Below are 21,397 nucleotides of genomic sequence, written 5' to 3'. Positions count from 1 at the left end.
TACATCATACAGCAGTTTGGTCAGCGTCTACTATTTTAAATGTGCTTTATAAATAAATTTGCTTTGCCTTGCCTAAATTACAACAGAACAAGACTAATTTACCATATCAGATGAAGTGTTTTATTAATATATACTGGGAGTGAAACAAACAAACAAACAAAACAAATTTCATTTTCTTTTATGCAGGCTCAGAGACAAACTGTGTACTATTGTGATATTATGGCCATTGTTTGCATTTTCCCATTGTCTATTAATAAAATATTTACAGAGCAAAGTAACATTGCTATTAGGCAAATGTCATTTTACTTCAATTGAAAACTAAATACATAATCATAAAATGAGTCAGATGTTCAACCTAAATCTTTCTAGTGCAATTCCTATTATATGATATAAAGAACAAATATAATAAAACATTGTTTTTAGATCAGTCTTCAAAACCTTCAAAATGACTTATGTCTGAACATTGTTGAATGTCTTTACTCAACTAAGAATGGATACAGCATTCATGCCATCTAGGGAACAAATGACATTCGTAAAGCTAAGGAAAAAAGATTTAAAATGTCAAGGAGATATGACAGTTATATTATAATGGAACTCGTATGTGTGAAGAAAAAATGTGAAATACAAAAAAAAATAATAAAAAAATCAAGGTAACTCTCTTTTAAAACATTTCTTTTTCTGGAAGAACTTCTTCCATTACAAAGCAGCTTACTTCCAGAAGACCTTGGTAAAGTTTTCTCATGTGTGCCACAGCAAGGTTACAGACTGCGGCTGGAACGTTAATTCATAATTCCCAGGTCTTCAATCCCTCATTCTATCACCCACACTCCTTCCTTAAGCTGAGAAATGAAAATGAAGATGAACATACAACTGAAAAGTCTACTAAATAAACCACATTTCAGTCCACTCCTCTCATTAACATCAGAAATGATTATCTACCACATTGTCCATTTTACATTTACTTAACAAACACTATGGTCCAAAGTCACATACATTTGAGAAATCAGAGTCAGCCAGTGTCTGCAGCAATTTCTAAAGGGTCCAGTAGCGGCATCAGAATGCCAATCATGAGATTTAAACTGGCAACGTTTCAAACCACAGGCAAAGTCCAAATTCACAAAGCCACACATTGTCCCCAACTTGCCAGACACATTGCTTAAAATCTCAAACTCTTTAAGAGCAGATGGGAATTTCTTACAATCATTCATCAGTTTGCTCTATTGACTAGACAGACACATACTGTGAATGTCTTCCACCAGCCCAGCTAACCATAGGTGGCTTCAAACCTAAATCACCAGTAATAATAGAAAACTGCAATCAGCTATCAAAAACCAGTCATCAATTCTCATTGCTACTCTCTGAAAATAACACACCATGGTAACCACAGAAGCAAAACATTCCCAGACACCAACCATGGCTGTAAATTATAAGCTCACCCACTCCCCCGAGGTATGTAATTTTGATGGAGGACTGGTACAAAAAAACTTAACACTAGCGCAGTCGCTAGCACAAGAACTGCATGTCAGACTACATTTCAGGTTACTAAGCTAACCCAGTTGGCTAGTAGCAAAAATCCACAAGTTCCACCCCTGACACCAACATATTCAGATACTGCAGACCTTAAAAAATAACTCTTCGGTTTTAGTTTGAAAATCAATCTAAGATTGTTATGATTTATGCATAATTTGCATTAGTATTTACTTACCTGAATAAATTATGGTAAATGTATTACGTTGTGCTATCTTGCAATTTTATTTTTTTTACATTATTTATTCATATTCATTGTTTGTAGTGTTCAAAAAGGTTTTATGAAAGTCTGAAGTAGGTTCTGTTAACTAAAGTGTTACCTACTTCTTTACCATAATTACATACAGTCATTGAAATCATTTAAACTTACACCCTCAAACTACTTAAGACTCATGGGATATTAAACTTGGGGCCACAGAATTGCTATGAGGGGGAAACTGTCTGCTGCTCTAATAAACTACTCTACATTCTTTGTAAACTAGGACAAAATATGAACTTATTAACTCGAGGTCAACACACATATCAAAAGAATCTACACTAAATTTTTACTTCTGTAAAAATACAAATAATATAAGATAATCTTATCAGCAAAATAATATGTTTCAAATGATGTACTAAAACCCAGCTTACAGTCTCTTATTTCCATAAATATAGACACAATCTGTTTAATTTTCAAAACTCACCCTGTATATCATACGACTTTGCCACCACAATTTTCCCAACTCAGATCCAGACGAGTCACTAAAACACCAAGCTTAAATGCAATATATTAGTTCATGGGCCATGCAGACTTGGACCTGGAGTCTGTTCTGGTCACATTACATCAAGAGAGGTGGGGACATGAACCACAGTCTTTAATTTGGATTCATTCATCCCCCCACAAAAATAAAGCTTTGCATCCAAATTGAAGTTGGTCCGTCTCTGCCATATAAACTCTCTCTTATGTCATTGGGGACAAGTTTCCAATAACAGAACTGTAGATCTTCCTCATCCTTAAGACCTCCATCCCTCTTACATGGCCTCCCACCATATTCACAGTACATGAAAGAAGCTGCGAAAAACATAGAAACACCAAAACAAGAATAAGAAGAAAAATCAGTAACCATTATGGACAAAGGAGCACCTGGAACTAAAAATGGCAGCTTGATGGTTTCTGATCCCATTCTTACTCTGCTGAATGGGGGTGGGAATGCCTCTCTGTCCTCAAATTATGTTTGAAATGGATTTTCAGATGACTTTTCCCTCTTCTGTAATTGCAACTTTGCAGGTGGTTAAACAAAACTGCATCAATTCTGTGCATATGTACACAGTTGAGAGGAAGACAGGCCCATTGGAAAGACTGTACTTGTATCACTGTATATTATTAGCTGAGATTCGTTACAAAGTCAATTTGATGGAATTCTGACCAATTTCTATCTCAGCTTGAAATGGGAGCCTGCAACCATAATCAATTGCCAAGTTCAGAGAAGCACAAAGTAGCACATGTTCCCATTCAGAAACACAGACTAATGAGCTGTTTCCATCTCCTGAGGGTTCCTGTGTATGCTGTTAGTGTGAGTAACCTCATTTTGACAGACTGGCGTGAGTGCAGTGCTCTCCTTTTTGTTTCATTTTACCCCATGATTCCACCTTCCAATTTCAGTAGGTTCATTACAAAACAGTCCAAGCTACAATGGAGAATTAAACTTTTTTTTCTACCTCTGAAAGCATTTTTCCCTGTAATTTTATGCTGTTAAAGGTCTGGGATGAAAGAACAGACTGTCCTCATTCTGTGGCCTAATCAGCCCTACCAAGTGACAGAAAGGGGATGTATACATACCACTGTGGTTTTAATGCATGGCTTACTGACTATAGTTTTAATGAATCTGATTTACTTTACATTGCAGTGAATTTAGACGGATTAATAAACAACTGGTTGCTCATGCACACAACATAGCATTCCCACAAATAGTTTCATTAATCTAACTTAACAAAATCTAATAGGAAAAATATTTCAAAGTAGACTGAAAAGATCCAGTCACCATTTTACTATAATAGTCATCAACAAAATGAATATAATATAAAATCTGTAAATATATCTCTCTACATTACACATCATCATCACACATCTTCCATAACTGCTTATCTAGTACAGTCTAGTACGGTCTTGGTGAGACTGACACCTGTCCTTACGCACACACACACTGCCACACACTTCAGTGAGACTGAGGCCTGTCTTTACACATACACACACACTTCGGTGAGACTAAGACCTGTCCTTACACACACACACACACACACTTTGATGAGATTGAGGCCTGTCCTTACACACACACACACACACACACACACTGCCACACACTTCAGTGAGAATGAGGACTGTCTTTACACACACACACACTTTGGTGAGACTGACACCTGTCCTTACACACACACACACACACTGCCACACACTTCAGTGAGACTGAGGACTGTCTTTACACACACACACACACACACTTTGGTGAGACTGACACCTGTCCTTACACACACACACAAAGAGCCACAATAACACACACTCTGCCACTCACTTTTAACGATTTAGAGCCTTTTAAGAAATGCCCTGTACTCATGGTTTTTGGAGGTGGACGGAAACCTGCATGAACATACGGAGAACATGCAAACTCCACGTACAGCCAGGGGTGAGAATACACTTTGCTCCTATATATGACTAAATATTCAATAGCATAATACTGACTAAAATATGTATTTTGTAACCTAACCAATCCCCATGTGCCACGCCCCCCTCCCTCATTGCCCCATGTGGAATCCCCATGTCACCAGTATCTAATTTCATTCAATGTACTCTGGTGTATTTAAGTACCTCTCTGTTCGTCTTCCCGCAGTCCTGTCATTGACGTTACTACCTGTTTTGTCCCGTGTGCCTGACTGGCTCCCCAGTGAAACCCTTGTTTCCCCCAATAAATTCTTCGCTTCCCCGACTTCCTGGACTCCCGCTCCTCTGTCCCTGCTCCGTGCGCATTCAGCACATAACAGAATGACAGGACTCCCCGACAGAACACCTCACCTCACCGAGGAGCAGTACCTCGCCTTGGTAGAGGAGCTGATTTACTGGCTCCAGCAGCCCAAGGTGAGTGAGGACCCAGCTTCTAGCGAGGGAGATACTGGAGCAGGTCTCCCTGCCCGACAACTCGCACCTCACGGAGGAGGTGTAATTCATTACTTCGCCGCTGCCTCCTCTGCAGTGAATCGGGAGGGGCCCCTCCCAATTATCAACCCGGCGGTGTTCACCCCCCGGTGATTCCCTGCCTTACTGGGGATGCACCTGGCCTTAAAAGGGGGGAGGCCTGTTGAGGACACCATCCCGCAGATCTCCCAGTTCTTCCGAAGAAAGGGGTTCGCTCCGCCCCCCGTGGTTCCGGTGCAGGCGGTTCTAGCTCCGCCCCTTGAAGTGAGTCCTGCTCCGGCTCCTGTGGAGCGTTTACTTCCAGTTGGTCCAGCTCAGCCCTGTCTGCCTCTGGCTGTCTCTGCTGTGCAGCGGGGCAGCGAGGACGCCCTGCTGGAGTTTCCCCTCCCAGGGGAATCCCCCGAGCCAGCATGGTGTGCTCTCTGGGGCAGGTGCCAGAACCTGCTCAGAAGAGCGAGAGACAGGAGCAGACTGACGCTGGAGGAGGCCCTCGAGCAGCTGGAGGACTTCCTGCGAGAGCTGAATCAGGGAGCAGAGGTAGGAGATCTTGTGCTGGTGAAGGGCTACCTTCTTGACATGGAGAAGAAGCTTGGGGTGCTGCCACTTGACCCCAAGGCTCCAAGGGGCCTAGAGCTCCCCCCACCTTTCTAGGTTCCCTGCCTGCAGTCCGAGGCCTTGGGGCTCCCTCCACTTTCCACGGATCCAGGTGAAGCAGCCGCGGTACCTAACATCACCCAGGCTGCTCGTGATGTAGGAGGTCCCTCTGCTGTCCGATCCCTGGCACCGCTGATCAGCGCCAAGCCCCCCTGAGGTACCCACCGAACTCTGCCTGTTCCTGAACCCACTACTCTGCCCAGTAGCCCTCCACAGCCCTCTGTGAGCTCCCACCACAGGAGGCCCAGCCCAGGGGATGCCGCCGCTGTGCCCAGCCCAGGCCCGTGCCCCAAGGTGCCCAACTTTAGCCCCGAGGAGTGGGAGATCCCTCTCCCCCTCGAAATGCCTCCCTGGTTCAGCCTGCAGCCTCTGGGGCCTGAATGCTGTTCGCCCCCTGAAGCACGCCTGCCTAGTTCAGCCAGCCTGGGTGAAGTCTCTGCTCTCCTGCTAACGCCCTATATTGCAGGCTCCCAAAGGCTCCAGTTCTGCCCCCCTCGCAGGCCTCCAGCTCCAGCCCAGAGGGGTGCTCAGGGGATGACTCCCCCTGTTGACCCCAGGTGGGACCCTCTCAGTTTGCCCCTGGTTCCTGACCCAGCCCCGGATGCCACTGGTTCCCAGTTCAAAAGGGGCCTCCCTGCCCCTCAGAGATCCAGGAGGGGGCCTGCCGTCCCTCAATCTCGCGTAGTTTCTATGTCCCTCCGTGCCTTTGATCCCTCCTGGTCCCTTTGTGCCCCTTGTGTTTCCCCCTTGTCCTTCAATACCTACTGGTTCCTTTGTTCCCCCTGTGTTTCCTCCTCATCCCTCTCTGCCTTTATTCCCTTCTGGTACCTGTGTGCCTCCTGTGGGTGTCCCCCTTGGTGCGGTCCCTCCGTTGTCCCCTTTAGTGTTCCCCTGTCCTGTGTTTCTATCTTTGAGTTTGCAGCTTGCAGCTTGCTGGTTGAATTGTCCTCCTTGTGCCAGTTCTGTGTGTCCGTGTTGTTCCCCGTGGTGAGTTGCTGTTTTTTGCTTTTGTCTCCCCAGGTTTCATCGTGTCCTTGGTCTCGTCTCCTCACTGCCCTTAGGCGCACCCTGAGTGTCCACCTTTGGGGGGGGGAGGCGTTCTGTAATGCCCCACTCGTCTGATCCCCGTGTGCCACGCCCCCCTCCCTCACTGCCCTGTGTGGAATCCTCGTGTCACCAGCTGTATCTAGTTTAATTCAATGTACTCTGGTGTATTTAAGTACCTCTCTGTTCGTCTTCCCGCAGTCCTGTCATTGACGTTACTGCCTGATTTGTCCCGTGTGCCTGACTGGCTCCCCTTGTTTCCCCCAATGAATCCTTTGCTTCCCCGACTTCCTGGACTCCCGCTCCTCTGTCTCTGCTTCGTGCCCATTCAGCACGTAACACAACATTTCATCAATTTATATCTCAAAGAAACATTTGCGTATATCTTAATGGATCATCTGTTATATACAGATGTTATATACAGAACAGGGGACTTAATTGTGCTTGTGTGTTTTTTATTTTAATTTTGAGTCTTCGGTTCGCAAATAGATAAATTTATCTCATAAGTTATCTCATTTCTCTATATACTGTGTGTATGGTTGAAATGACAATAAAACCTACTTGACTTGACTTGACTTGATATATTTCATTTGACAAAATAATTTGTCACACTATAATATTCTGACAGATGTTAAGGAGTAATATTTTAATGTAGGGCCAGATAAATCACCATATTAGGGTTGCAAAGCGAGTCAAAGTAACCAGTTTTCTCACTGGCACTAAGGTCAACAGGATGGGTTTCAGCACCACGGTCAGCTCAGCTGCTCTGAACGCAAAGGGCTCTATTTTGATGATCTAACACAAAGCGTAAATGAAAAAGCGGAACTTAACTTATGAGCGTATCCAAAGTCATTTCGCTATTTTGATGCCAGATAAAAAAAAGACAGACTTTGCACCAGCACAAGCAAAGGGGGTTGTCCTAACTTTCTTAATTATTCAGAGGCGTGTTTTGGGTATAGCAAGCAATCAACCAATCGGAATGGCACGTCACCTCACCTTTAAAAGACAGCGGCTCAGGATCTACTGTGGATTGTTATTTTAATGGCGTGTTTACCCGGCAAAGAAGATCGCTTTTCGGCCAAGGAAACAGATAAGGGGATAAGGACTGAGCACGACATCTACAGGAGCCACGCTGTTCCAGGCGTGGGATGCAGGAGGGTCTAGCTGCAGACGCCTGTAGAGTGGAGCTCCACCCGGAATACATCACCTCCACAGGAAACACGTGATCTTTAAGGACATAAAGTGGAGCTCTGGTTTGGGTTAGGGTGAAGGTTAAGGTCTATTCGCTGTAACACAGAGTTGAGGTCACGTGTTTCCTGTGGAGTGACGCATTTCCGTTGGAGCTCCACTCTACGGGCGTCTGCAGCTGGACCCTCCTGGGGGGGATGGGGTAGCAGCTGGTGTTTCCTCGTTTTCATCCTCTCAGTGCCGAAAGCGGAATAATGATGTCACAAGATGGGGAAGCTCGCCGCTGAACAGGGGACTTAATTGTGCTTGCATGTTTTTTATTTTAATTTTGAGTCTGCGGCTCGCAAATAGATAAAAGTTAGATCTCTGTTCGAACAAAACATAACCTATAGTTTTTAAAGTGTTTTGAAATGTTCAAATAAAGGCAATTGGGCTGTTACTTTTCAGCTATGCCAGCTGGTCCCTCCTTGACCACGCTGTTCCGGCGTGCACTCCTTTGTTGGCACCGGCACTTACAGTTCAGCAGCACACTCTCTAACATCCTCTAATGTGTCCATATTTATGTCCAGAAGATGCATGTCCATCATGCATGGCAATGTTACGCAACATTCAACCTGCCGCGAAGAATGCTACAACCTTCTGAGGGCTGCACTGTGGTGTTCCCCCTGACACATTTAAATATATGAAGCGCATTTTCAATGCTTTTCAATTACAGTACGTGCTTAAATCTGCCCGTCACCTGAACCCGCTACTCTGCCCAGTAGCCCTCCACAGCCCTCTGTGAGCTCACGCCACAAGATTAGTGCACTTCGAGCGTGTATCTGTGTCAGTAACGAGCATCGTGCACCCACATGTAAAACCGCTTAGATACCGCTTAATAATGCGCCTCTGAGCTGAAGGCGTGAAGGCCAGCCGTCCAAAGTGGAAGAGGGCCACCACAAAAGCAGCAGTAGAGATTTATTGAAAATGTTTCCCAAAATCTAATACTGAATTCATTTAAAGTGAATATAGACAAAGAATGGAAAAGGAAGTTGAAGAAGTACCATAAATGGACTGTCAGAAACGAACTGATTCTCCTTCACACCATCTGAACCGGGATTGGAATGTTAGGAGAATAAGGGTAGAAGATTGATTTTATAGTAAAATATAATCAAAATCACAAATACAGTGATTCTGTAAAACTGCAATCTTCCATAATAAAACAATAATTGTTCAGAAATATAATTAATAAGTCTTACCTGGGGGGCCATGGAGTTTGGCTTTTTTCACTGTAAGAGAAAGACGAGGGGAAAAATAGTTAGCAACTAAAACATCCTTACAAGTGACAGTACTGGAACTGTGTAGTGCATAGCTGAATTCTGCCAAGTAACCCCATCCCCATCAGAACCACAAAACGGCAGAGCGGGACAGAGTTATATTCTCAGAAGATTATGGAGGTTTAAAGGTTTGTAAAATATTTGAAATTTCTGGAACACCATTTGGCCAAGCTTCTCCATAGAAACATTAAAATCTTTCTCCAAAAATGTTGTTGTAAAATTTGGCAAATCATTCCACAGAGCTTTTAATGCACTGCTTATATTAAATGGATTTGTCACTAAAATATGCATGAGTGAAAGGGAATCCATCATACAAGAACGCTGCAATAGAATTCCTACAACTAAGTCAATTTTACTGTCCATTTTTGTATTTTGTATTTGTATTTGTATTGTTACTTCTGTGACTAAGGTTTGGTTTGTGTAAAAGCACACATTACCAAAAACACAAGGCATGGCAACAAATTACAATATAGTGTCACTTTGAAAGGTATCATTGCCTCAGTGAATTTATTATGCTTCATCTCCTTGCTCCTTGGCAAGTCTAGGTCATTAGTGGAGAGAAGACCAATGAAAGAAATTCGATTTTAAGATCTCCATCTCAAGTGTTCTGCACTGCATTGTCTGTTTTTGATAGTCTTTCAATATTCCAATTCCTAGTGATCTTTTCACTGTCATCTTATTTCAAATGGTAGTCAGTGACCAGATAAACCCAGTTTCTTATGTCCTAATTACAGTTCATTCAGTCAAACAGCCCCATGAGACAAACGTCAGTAACAGAGGTTGAACTAACTTTTTTATCTTGCACATCACAATGCCTGTATGCTAGAAAGCTAAAATATCCTTCCTCTTACAAAAGAGTGCTTCATCAAAATGGAATATTCAGGAAAGACAGTAATTTTCTCTCTGCCGACTGCCTGTCCAGTAGAAAAGATTCTGCAGCAGAACAAGTATTATTAAAGGTATTCAATTATATGGACCATTGCCCTTGATACGTTTAGGGTGGAGCCATAACTAATTGTGACAAATGAAGGTGTTGGATTATGAAATCATATGCTGTGGAGTCCTGGAATGGTGACCTGGCACAGCGACTATGCAAGATGGACAAGTAACTGCAGATAAAAACTAAGCTAAAAAAATCTAAACACATAGACATCAAAGTCTATATTGTAACCCCATTGTCTTACAAACAAAAGATGCCACACAATAATACAGAAACAAGGAACAAATAAAAATGCATCCAAGCCCAGCAGTCCAACCACAGAGAACTAACACAAAATTAGAAAAGCAAACAGGAGACCAGGAAAGGATTCAGGCGATTCAGAGTCAGCGATAAACAGCAAAATCAGGGAATATGCAGAACCACAGAACATGCACGAGCCAGAGAACTGAACACAGGGGTCTTTGCAAGGGGCAGAAGACAAAGGACAGGAGAAGGAGGGGAGGGCAGCAACTTTGGGACTAACACACAGACTGGGGGGGACGAGCTGACAGATATGTGACATTCAACAATATGAAGACACACACACATACCTAACTGCAACACCCCTTTTAAATAACTGCAGCATAAACCAATAACGAAGCCAGAAATCATAGCATATATAACCCAGCAGAGACCAAGTCAGCGAGACCAATCCCATAATTCACTTTGCAACAAAATCATCCTGCACACATCTACATATTCTTTGATCAGTTTGCCCCTTGAAATGAAAAAGATTTCTTTCCATTTTGTCTCTCAACAGCACATTTCCTCCAAATGATCTAACCACGCGCACACACATACCCTTCAGACATAATCGCGCCCTCGTACTGTATCGCTCGCTTGGTTTGTCTTTTATAGCAACAATTAAGGATTTGCTTCAGACAACTGGCCGCCATGGTGACTGCAGCAGCAAACCAGAGGGACTGAGTGTCCAAGAGGGACACAGCCAAGGTTTGGGAAAATATTCAAAAAGCTATGGGTCAGGAAATTATTACCAATGTTTTTTTTTGTTCAAAATTGGCCCAGATTATTTTCTTAGGTTTGCCTAAGAAAGTATCTGCACTTTCCATAACCCCTGATGACCTCTAAAATGCTGTTGAAAATCAGGCATGTCCGTAGACGAATGCTAGTACAGTAATACCAGGGCAGTTTGCATGCTGGGGGTTTGGCTCAGCAGACTGACCTAAGCTAAATTTGTGTTTTTCTTTCACTCAAATATCACTCTGTCGGTTTCCTGTATTATTTATTTTTTAAATGACTGAGAAATAATGTCTCCATACTATACAATTGGCCACATGCACCAATATTATTCGCTTTTAGTCTGTTGCATTTATTTTCATTAAAATGTTACAGACTTACTGAAAACTGAATTTGAAAACAAACAAAAATTGTTGATGAAACAGTCATACCATGTTCTAAACAAAAATAATGGAAAAGTTTATTTTCACTATAATTGGGTACAAAACTCACTGACATTGGAATTCTGATTTAAATGAGGCAGTCATATACTGTAGAATGCATTCTAAGTGTAGTAACAAAAAGCACCACATTACACAGACATGGAGAGAGCAATGCAGGGAAAAGTACTACATGAACTGGACACACATACAAAAGAAGTCCTTTCAGTGAGCATGACGGCTGTCACGCCCAGCTCGTCCGATCCTCGTGTGTGCCACGCCCCCCCGATGGTGATCACCTTTTTCCTGGTATCTTGGCTTGTCTTGTGTATTTCAGTCGGCATTCAAGCCTGTTTCCCCAGGTCTGTCATTGACATTTGTACCATGTCTTTGTAGTTCACGCTCTCCCTATCGAAAACCCTGTATTCTGCATCTCAGTCGGCTCGATTCCTGAACCGTACAGCAGGGGTTCACGGTGCTCTGGGTTCTATCATGAAACCTACAAGTGCAAAGCAGGGAACAACCAGTGGGCCGACCCATTACAAGATGCACAGACACACACGGACACAGACACACAATTCACACCTATGGACATTTTGGCAGTTCACCATAGCATGTTCATGGATTGTGGGAGGAAATCCCCCCATGACACGAGGAGATCATTCAAACTCCACACACATACAGTAGAGCGGTGACAGAAACTCAAGCCCAGGTCTCCAAAAGTGAGATGCACCCCCGCTAGCCACTATGCCACCACGATGCTCCCACATTCTAATTCAAAAAGACAAAGAAAATGACATGTCCTGTTTTTAGACAGAATCACAATTTAAGCTGGAGAAAACAGCAGATTTGGACTTGGCAGGTGCATTGTCTTGCAAATGAATGCTGGAGTGCTAAGATTACCTGGAAAAAAAAATCCGAGAAAAATCGCAATAATATGAAAATACAAGGAAGACATACATCAATAATAGCTCTTTGCCTGTCAGTCAGTCTAATTGTATTCTTCATATCACATACAGCCTTTCATTTTCATTCACATTTGGGACTGAAACCACCGGGCACAAGTCAATCTGGGCTGTCCATCACAAGTCAATCTGGGCAGTATGCCCTACTGTATTACAAGTTAGATACTGATAGTGGATCGTTACACAACAGGCAGCGACGGACATTCAGCGATACACCCACTAACATCCTATATCCACTTACAGGCATCTCAATTAGTGTACATTACTTACTATGGACGCTGGACATAAAAAGGGGTGGAGAAAAATATCAATATTATGATTAATCGTGATCCTGGTTCTGGCGATTTAATATCTTCCATTGCCAAAGACCAGTTCCAATATTCAAGAAGAGAAATAGAGAACTGCAAAAATACCCAGATTTCATTATTGCCCTGCCCCAAATATCAAGGATGCATCGAATACATCGCATGCATCTTCGCAACATGGGACCAATCCCATGGTTCATTGTATCCCAAAATAGTTCTTGGAAGGCAAGTAAGCAAGTCCAGTCTTGCCAAGACCACAAGTACGAACTGTGCGTTCTTGATATTGAGACACACCCCTGCATCTGAGTCAACCATGGCTTTGAGTATTGCATGCACCAACATTGAAAGTTAAATACAAAAGCACCTAATATTAATTACAACTGTAATTAAGGGTCCAAAGCACGAAGTGCTATGGAACCTTATTGTTTTTTTACAATTGTAATTATTACTACAATTACTACTACTAAAACGGAAATCTAAGTAAAAGCAAGCTGAATACAAAAAAAAAAGTATGTCTAATTCCTGTGAGGGGCTTTGCCAGTGTCAATACATATAAATTTTATGAAAATTTATGCAAATACATGCGATAGGACTTAACTGTCTATAACCGTGAAGGGTGCAGGTTTTGCAGATGGTCTAAAGTCCTTTATTACTTGAATAGTATAATATTTTAACACAGTTGACTCAGATCGGCAGCACATGTGCAACTCAAATCCACGGTTGGCTCAGATCGTGTAGTGACAGGTACATTGTCAGTCATGGCGTACTCCAGCGCATAAATGTAAGCAAGTAGGACTTTATCACACAAATCACAATCAGTACACTGCTTATGGTGACAGAAAAGCAAATGTTGTAAGGGGAAACTGGATATTATTGGATAAAACATACTAACTTGCTGTCAGTTATGAGAATATCATGAGAATCTTGTTTTTTTCAAATGTCGTGGGCAACACTGAAGCAAATGAAAGCGACTAAAAGTCTAGAAGTTGGTTTTCTCCTATACCAATGTATTCCTCAAATAAAAAGCTTTTCGTTAACAAGCCTTTGGCCTTTCTTTAATGGTTTTCATAGTTTGCTTCTAGTAACTCTGCATTTGTAAATGTTTGTTTGTTAGTTTTGTTATCCAATGATATTGAATAGGAATCAAATGAAATTGAATCGAGTCATTAGCTTGTGAATCAGAATCGAACGGGGGCATCTGTGCCAATACCCAACCCTAGATGTAAATGTGACTTGATAAGGAGTAACTCAACGTAAGACTGTATTGGGACATTAAAAATTACAGAACCAAAATACTAAGAAAGTTACTTCAACAGAACAGTTACATGCTCTAGGAAGTACAGTATATCTTGCATACCTCATAGGCATACACATATTTTAAATTGGGGGGTATTTATTAAAGATATGCAGTAACAACTGGAATGAAATGTTCCATAACGTAATCCTGCAGAGGTATACAACATTCAATTTCTCATGTTTAATTTTACTATGGGAAATGCCTTTTTCTAAATACTACTCTTTTTTTAATATTCTCTTAAGAAGTACGTGTTTTATGATACTATATACTAATCCTTTCTAACATAAACATAAAAACATCTTGGGAGAAAAATCTATAAAAATCCCTAAAATACTCAAATTTTGCATACTTAAAAATTCAGGTTTATATATTATATATATATATATACACACACACATACACAGATATGATTGCTGGGAATGTCTGTTAAATTCAAATTTTGTCTTTTGACTCAGATAAAGATTTAACACTGCACATTTAACAGGGTAACAACATAACAATCTGCAGCACTTAGCAGCAGCTTCAGCTGTTATATGTCAGCCTATTATTTGGTAGCAGGCCAAGTAGTTAAATAAGCCCATCCATCAGACCATACACTTCTGCTGATCAGCTACACTGTGAACAAAGCAAGCAGAGCAAGTTCAGGCACCATGGCGGTGTAATACTCTCCAGCCCCCCACCCACTTTTGGTAAAAGATAAAAATTAAAATAGTATGGTACACAATGCCCCCCACCCTGGCCCACCCTGAGTCATGTGACACTCTCCCTGATGGTAAACTTGCCAGATGGCCAAAGGATTACTCTCTCCATTTCTGTTTGCCTCTGGAACCTTCTCTCTTATGATGCTTTATTTATATATATAAAATATAATGTACAAAAATACTATGACTTAACAGCTCAAACTCTACCACATGAAAATGGATTTGGGAGCAGCATGTGGCTCAGTGGGCTAAGCCTCTGTGCCTGTGATCAGAAGGTTGCTGGTTTGAGCCCAGCCTTGCCACATCTGTGGGTCTTTGAGAAAGGTTCTTAACCCCCAGCTCCCTGGGTGCTGTTATGGGTTGCTGCCCCTCATGGCCAGCTTGATCTCACCTACAGAAAGCCAGTTGGGGCAGGTGTATAGAATTTCCCCATGGGGATCAATAGAGTATCAATAACAATTATCATTATTATTATATAGGTTGTACAAATCTTTCAAATGGTAATATTTCACACATCATCATATTTTAAAATGAAGAATACAAAACGGTACTGATGTGTGTTCTGATCCATGCTGTTCTATAAAGAAATTAGATTTTCTAACTCATCCACAGTCAAACACACATACATATAAGAATATATGAAGACCTTTACTCTATAATTGGACGATATCAAAACAACACTATGTACTTGATTCTTTCTCTGGAAAAAAAATGCATTTTATTGTCAGTGGTATCACATTGTGCCAGCACAGGTGAAATCATACGCACACCATCAACATAGAGGATATCAACAAGCATACATTCATTGAATGTACTCCGATGAAAATTTAATGCTGATTAACATTTCACAACTTGTCCGCCTGATATCCTCAGGGTAATGGCTTAGCTCATTTCGCGTAATGAAACCCCTCCTATAACACGTCAAGTGGTGAAAAGGCTTGCCGTTCAACATGAGCTTATTTCAGTCTCGTGCTTTGTCAGGATTAACCAGTAAATTAAATAAAGTTTATAATAAAACTAGTATCCTGTAGTAAATAAAACTTTTTTTATAAATTATCAACAGATTTCAGATAAAAATTAATTTATATTATATATAAGTACAGTGCCCTTATAACTGAGGGGAATATCAGTAATAAACATATTTCAGTTTGACAGACCATACAGACCATAACTAGAGAGAGTACAGTACAGACGATTGGGAAGCCCATCTTTTTGCCGTGAACAATGTGTCATGATGTCATGCCCGGCTCGTCCGCTCCTCGTGTGTGCCACGCCCCCTAATTACCCACGTGTGATTTCCTGATCCTGCCCAGTCGTGTCTTGTTTCCTGCTGCCTTGTTCCGTGTATTTAAGTCCTGGTCTCCCCGGTTTGCTTTGTCTGTCATTAATGTCAGTCGATGTTAGTTCGTGTGAGATGTTTCCTGTTCCCGTCTGCCTAAATAAATCCCCGTTTGCCCTGCTTTCGCCTGTCGGCCTGCTTCCTGTTGGCTCGCCTGCCTGTTCGCCTTACCGGCTTACAACGTCCCGTGACAGAATGACAGACCCTAAAGAAAGGGCAGCTTCCGTAGCTGAAGAGGACTACTGCAGCTACGTAGAACAGCTGCTATTTTGGATTGCCCAGCCCGGTATCCGGGAAGATCCCCCGGCATGGGACCTCGTCGACCGGAGCTGGGATATCCTAGACCGGATGTCCCTGGAGGAGGACGCACACCTCGCGGAGGAGGTGTGCGAGAACTTTCAGCGGCTGGACGAGCTCCGGAAGGAGCGGTACGTCAAGCCGCGCGAGCCGGGGACTATTCTCCCGCCGTCCGCCTTTGCTGGCAGCGCGCAGCCTCCCGCCGTCATCAGGAACCGGCGGAAGAAAAGGAAGAGCAAGCCGGCGATCGCTTCGGCGATCGTCCTGGGGGCGTGCGCCCTTGTCCCCGCTTGTCTCCCTGCTGATGATCTGGAGGACTCTCCGGGCAGTTCTGGGATCATCGCCGCCGCTAAACTGGCCAACAGATGGGCCAGCTCGGTTAGGGACGCTATACCACGGGTTCCCCGGATCCTTAAAGGGACCAAGCCCGTCTCATCTGTGCCGGCTCAGCTCGTACCACCGCTTACGGCAGAGACACTCCGGCCGGAGGTAATCGCTCCAACCCCGACTCACATTACCCAGTTCTTCACCCTCCAGGGGTTATACTGGAGGGTGAGGGATGAACTGGCCGGGCAGATGTCGCCCGAAGCGGACCAGCTCGTGGTGCAGCTAGAGGAGGGGTTCGCTGCGTTCACTCCTGCTTCCCCCCCGGAAGTCCTGGAGCAGTTCGCAGCGGATCTCCGAGGGCTGCTCCTGCTCCGGAGAGCGGTGGATCCCGCTCCAGAACGGCCGTCGCTGCCCGCGGACCCCTCTCCAGTACAGCCGCCCGTGCAGCCGCCATTGCCGGCGGACCCTGCTCCCGTGCAGCCGCCTGCGCAGCCGCCTTCGCTGCCTGCTGCAGCTCCCGGGCAGGCGCCCCCACTGCAGCCACCTGCTGCAGCTCCAGGGCAGGTGCCCCCACTGCAGCCACCTGCAGCTCCAGGGCAGGCGCCCCCTCTGCAGCCGCCTGCTGCAGCTCCCGGGCCGGCGCCCCCACTGCAGCCACCTCCAGTTCCTGACCGCGCTCCAGTTCCTGACCGCGCTCCAGTTCCTGACCGCGCTCCAGTTCCTGACCGTGTTCCAGTTCCTGCAGAGGCACCCCCTCTGCAGCCGCCTGCTGCAGCTCCCGGGCAGGCGCCCCCACTGCAGCCACCTGCTGCAGCTCCAGGGCAGGTGCCCCCACTGCAGCCACCTGCAGCTCCAGGGCAGGCGCCCCCTCTGCAGCCGCCTGCTGCAGCTCCCGGGCCGGCGCCCCCACTGCAGCCACCTCCAGTTCTTGACCGCGCTCCAGTTCCTGACCGTGTTCCAGTTCCTGCAGAGGCACCCCCTCTGCAGCCGCCTACTGCAGCTCCCGGGCAGGCGCCCCCACTGCAGCCACCTGCTGCAGCTCCAGGGCAGGTGCCCCCACTGCAGCCACCTGCAGCTCCAGGGCAGGCGCCCCCTCTGCAGCCGCCTGCTGCAGCTCCCGGGCCGGCGCCCCCACTGCAGCCACCTCCAGTTCCTGACCGCGCTCCAGTTCCTGACCGCGCTCCAGTTCCTGACCGCGCTCCAGTTCCTGACCGCGCTCCAGTTCCTGACCGCGCTCCAGTTCCCGGGCAGGCGCCCCCCCCGCGGCCTGACCGTGTTCCTGTCCCGGCGCCCCGGCGGCATGCAGCAGCTCCAGAGGCGCCCCCTCCGCCTGCAGCAGCTCCAGAGGCGCCCCCTCCGCCTGCAGCAGCTCCAGAGGCGCCCCCTCCGCCTGCAGCAGCTCCAGTCCCTGTCCTAGTCCCCGAGGTGGTCCTGGACAACTCCATCTTGGCTCCTCCCTCTTCGGAGGTGGAGGAGCTGGAATGGGACCCCTCGGGGACAGAACTCGTAACCCCTAGTCCCTCGCCCCGGCGAGAACGACCCCGACCTGGGGTCATGTCTGTGTCCCGTAAAGGGAGGGGACACAGACGCAGGGCTGGGGTCCCGCCCGCCCTGCCCCCTGGCTCGCCCTGCCTCGCCTGCGCTGGGGCTCGGTTGGCGCCTGCGGGTCCTGGCCCTCCGGGTCGGCTGTCGCCTGCGGGTCCCTCTCCGGTGCCTCGTCGCCCTGCCTCGCTCCCCTCTCCGGGTCCTGGTCGGTCGCCTGGGGGTTCCCCGACGGCGGCTCCTCGGTCGCCTGCGGGGCCCCTACCTCCGGCCCTCCCCCGGACGTCGCCGCCTGCTGCGGCTCCCCCCTCCTCCGGGCCTTCGCCCTGGCCCCTTCCTACTCCCTCGTCCCCTTCCCCGGTGCTCCCTCCTGCTCCCTCCCTGGCCCCTCCGCGGGTCCCTCGCCCTGTCTCCTCTGCCCCTTCTCGGTCCCCTCCGGCTCCGGCCTCCCGGCCGCCTGCGGCCCCTCCGGCTGCCGCCCGTCGCCCGCTGGGGCTCCCTCGGGCTCCCCTTTGTTCCCCCGCCTTCTCTCCCTTCTCTCCTGCCCTGGTCCCTCCTTTGTTTGCTCCTCCTCCTGTCTTTCCTCCTTTCTCCGTTCCTCGTTCCTTTGTTCCTCCCGTCTCTGTTCCTTGTGCCCCGGTGTGCCCGCCTTGCACTCCTGGCCCCTTTGTTCCGCCCGTTCCTTCTGTGTCTCCCTTCCTGGTTTGCCTGTCTGCCTTCCCGGCCCTCTGTCAGGTTTTGTCTTTTGTCTTGTCCCTCGCTCTGTTTTGTACCTCGGTCCTGTTCCCTGTCCTGCGTTAATTCTGTTCTTGTTTTCCAGGTCCTGTCCTGCCTCGTCCCGTCCGTCGCCCCCTTCCTTGGCGCGCCCGGTGTAGCGCGCCTTTGGGGGGGGGTTCTGTCATGCCCGGCTCGTCCGCTCCTCGTGTGTGCCACGCCCCCTAATTACCCACGTGTGATTTCCTGATCCTGCCCAGTCGTGTCTTGTTTCCTGCTGCCTTGTTCCGTGTATTTAAGTCCTGGTCTCCCCGGTTTGCTTTGTCTGTCATTAATGTCAGTCGATGTTAGTTCGTGTGAGATGTTTCCTGTTCCCGTCTGCCTAAATAAATCCCCGTTTGCCCTGCTTTCGCCTGTCGGCCTGCTTCCTGTTGGCTCGCCTGCCTGTTCGCCTTACCGGCTTACAACGTCCCGTGACACATGACATGTCATGTGAGTGATCCGTCTGCCTTCTGACAGCCTCAGCACTCCAGGTACCTCAATTTGACAGATTACCTGCTGTCAACTGCTGGACCCTACACTCAACAAGTTATACTATGACCTGTGTCCTGGGACCACAGCAAGACACACTCTGTAAAAGCAATCTTCAGCCAGCAGCTGGTTCTGTGGTTCTGACTTGGTCACAGGCTGACTTTCAGCACAAGGGGTTCCTTTTCCCCCAAAGAGTGACCCGGCCCGACAGCAGAAAGGATAACAAATGTCAGCAAAACAGTCATGCTGGGGGGGGGGACTTCTGTTCACGCCTTACAGATGCTGAGAGAGCCATTACCTACCCATCACTCATTAACAAACCCTTGATTCTCTGTCAGCAGACCTACACAAATGGACAAAATCTCTCTCCTTGTTGGGATTCCACCTTCCAACGTCATCTTTCAGTAAACTTCATGAAGCCCGTAACATGCTGACAATTTTAATGGAATTAAAATATATTCCTGCACCTAACCACCCATTTTAAAAACTGAGAAAAATACTACACCATTGCATTTCATTGTTGCACAGATTGTTTTAAAAATTGAACCTTTAAAGACATTACAGAAAATGGATGGGATGTCATATTTGTTACTTTGTTGGCGAGTAATTAAAATAAATCTGATAAATACAGTACAGATGGGTATGCAATTGTTCTTGCAATGCTAAAGAGTTAACATTTTATTTAAATTTCCCTGCCAATCAGTTACCACTTCACCTGACATTGATGTATATTCAGACACCACCGCCCAAAAAATAATGTTCTCCATTGAAATTTTAATGGAGATTAAACTATTACAGATTTTAATTGGAATAAGTCTCCTTAGGAGGGAACAGCTATCGCTTTGAATCCAGCAAACTGCAAAACACCAGTATAATTTAAATTATGGGTGTGTGCTGCATTTGTCCACAATGTGTCAGATAGCAGCAGCATCACTTGTGCCGCAACATGTGTGGATATGTAAAGGAGCAGTGATTAAAATGGGCAGCGTCAAAGGGAGGCCCTGAAGACTTTGATTTAGTATAATCCAGGGTGTGTGGGTGTGCGTGTGTCTATACCACATCATTCAGGGACAGAGGCTAAAAGACAAAGCAGGTATAACAGTGGTGTCCAACCTTTTTCCACAATGAGAGCTATTTTTAAAAAGAAAATCAGGAGCTACAGAGTCCCAACGTTGCTGAACTACGATTGTCTTGGCGATCAACCCACCGATCGCGATTAACTGTTTGGCGACCACTGACGTAGAACTTGAGGAGATCAAAAAGGAAGGGTAAAAAAAGAAATAAGAGTAAGTACAAAGTACACCATAAATTATATATATATATATATTAGTCCGAATAGTCCGATTGTCGGCTGCAGAAGTTAGCTCTGGGGACATGGAATGTCACCTCTCTGACAGGGAAGGAGCCTGAGCTGGTGCGCGGGGTTGAGAAGTTCCGGCTAGATATAGTCGGGTTCACCTCGACACACAGCTTGGGCTCTGGAACCAGTCTCCTTGAGGAGAGTTGGACCCTCCTCCACTCTGAAGTTGCTCACAAGGAGAGGCGCCGAGCAGGGGTGGGTATACTTACTGCCCCCTGGCTGGGCACCTGTACATTGGGGTTTACCGCAGTGGACGAGAGGGTAGCCTCCCTTCGCCTTCAGGGTGGGGGGATGGGTCCTGACTGTTGTTTGTCTTATGCACCAAGCAGCAGTTCAGTTTTGGAGTCCTTGGAAGGGGTGTTGGAAAACACTCCTCCTGGGAACTCTCTTGTTCTGCTGGGGGATTTCAATGTTCACTTGGGCAATGACAGTGAGACCTGGAGTGGCGTGATTGAGAGGAACAGCCCCCCCGATTTGAACCAGAGCGATGTTTTGTTATTGGAATTCTGTGCTCATCACAAATTGTCCATAATACATACATACATACATACACACACATACATACACACACACACACACACACACAGTAAACAGTAGCTTTAATGGCAAGACAAGATAAAAACAACAGATGTCTATAAACTTCAACATTTGTTACACGGACAGCCAATGAACTGCTTTGTTCATCTGTTTAGAACAGGGGTCTGAAACTCCAGTCCCGGAGACCTACTATCCAGTGGGTTGTCTATCA

General features: G+C 46.0%; 1 protein-coding gene across 1 annotated transcript in view; it reads right to left on the bottom strand.

Moving 5' to 3' along the window:
- The window catches only part of LOC125718102 (protein unc-13 homolog B-like), a 61,036-nt gene that overhangs the window by 37,253 nt on the left and 2,386 nt on the right, over nucleotides 1-21,397 (bottom strand). The window contains exon 2 of the mRNA XM_048991648.1: nucleotides 8,818-8,847. Within this exon, the coding sequence (XP_048847605.1) occupies nucleotides 8,818-8,847 (30 nt within the window). The remainder of the gene's footprint in view (nucleotides 1-8,817; nucleotides 8,848-21,397) is intronic.

This window comes from Brienomyrus brachyistius, chromosome 2 (genome assembly GCF_023856365.1).
Source record: "Brienomyrus brachyistius isolate T26 chromosome 2, BBRACH_0.4, whole genome shotgun sequence".
In the NCBI taxonomy this organism is placed as follows: domain Eukaryota; kingdom Metazoa; phylum Chordata; class Actinopteri; order Osteoglossiformes; family Mormyridae; genus Brienomyrus; species Brienomyrus brachyistius.
This window is presented reverse-complemented; position numbering and strand designations above follow the sequence as displayed.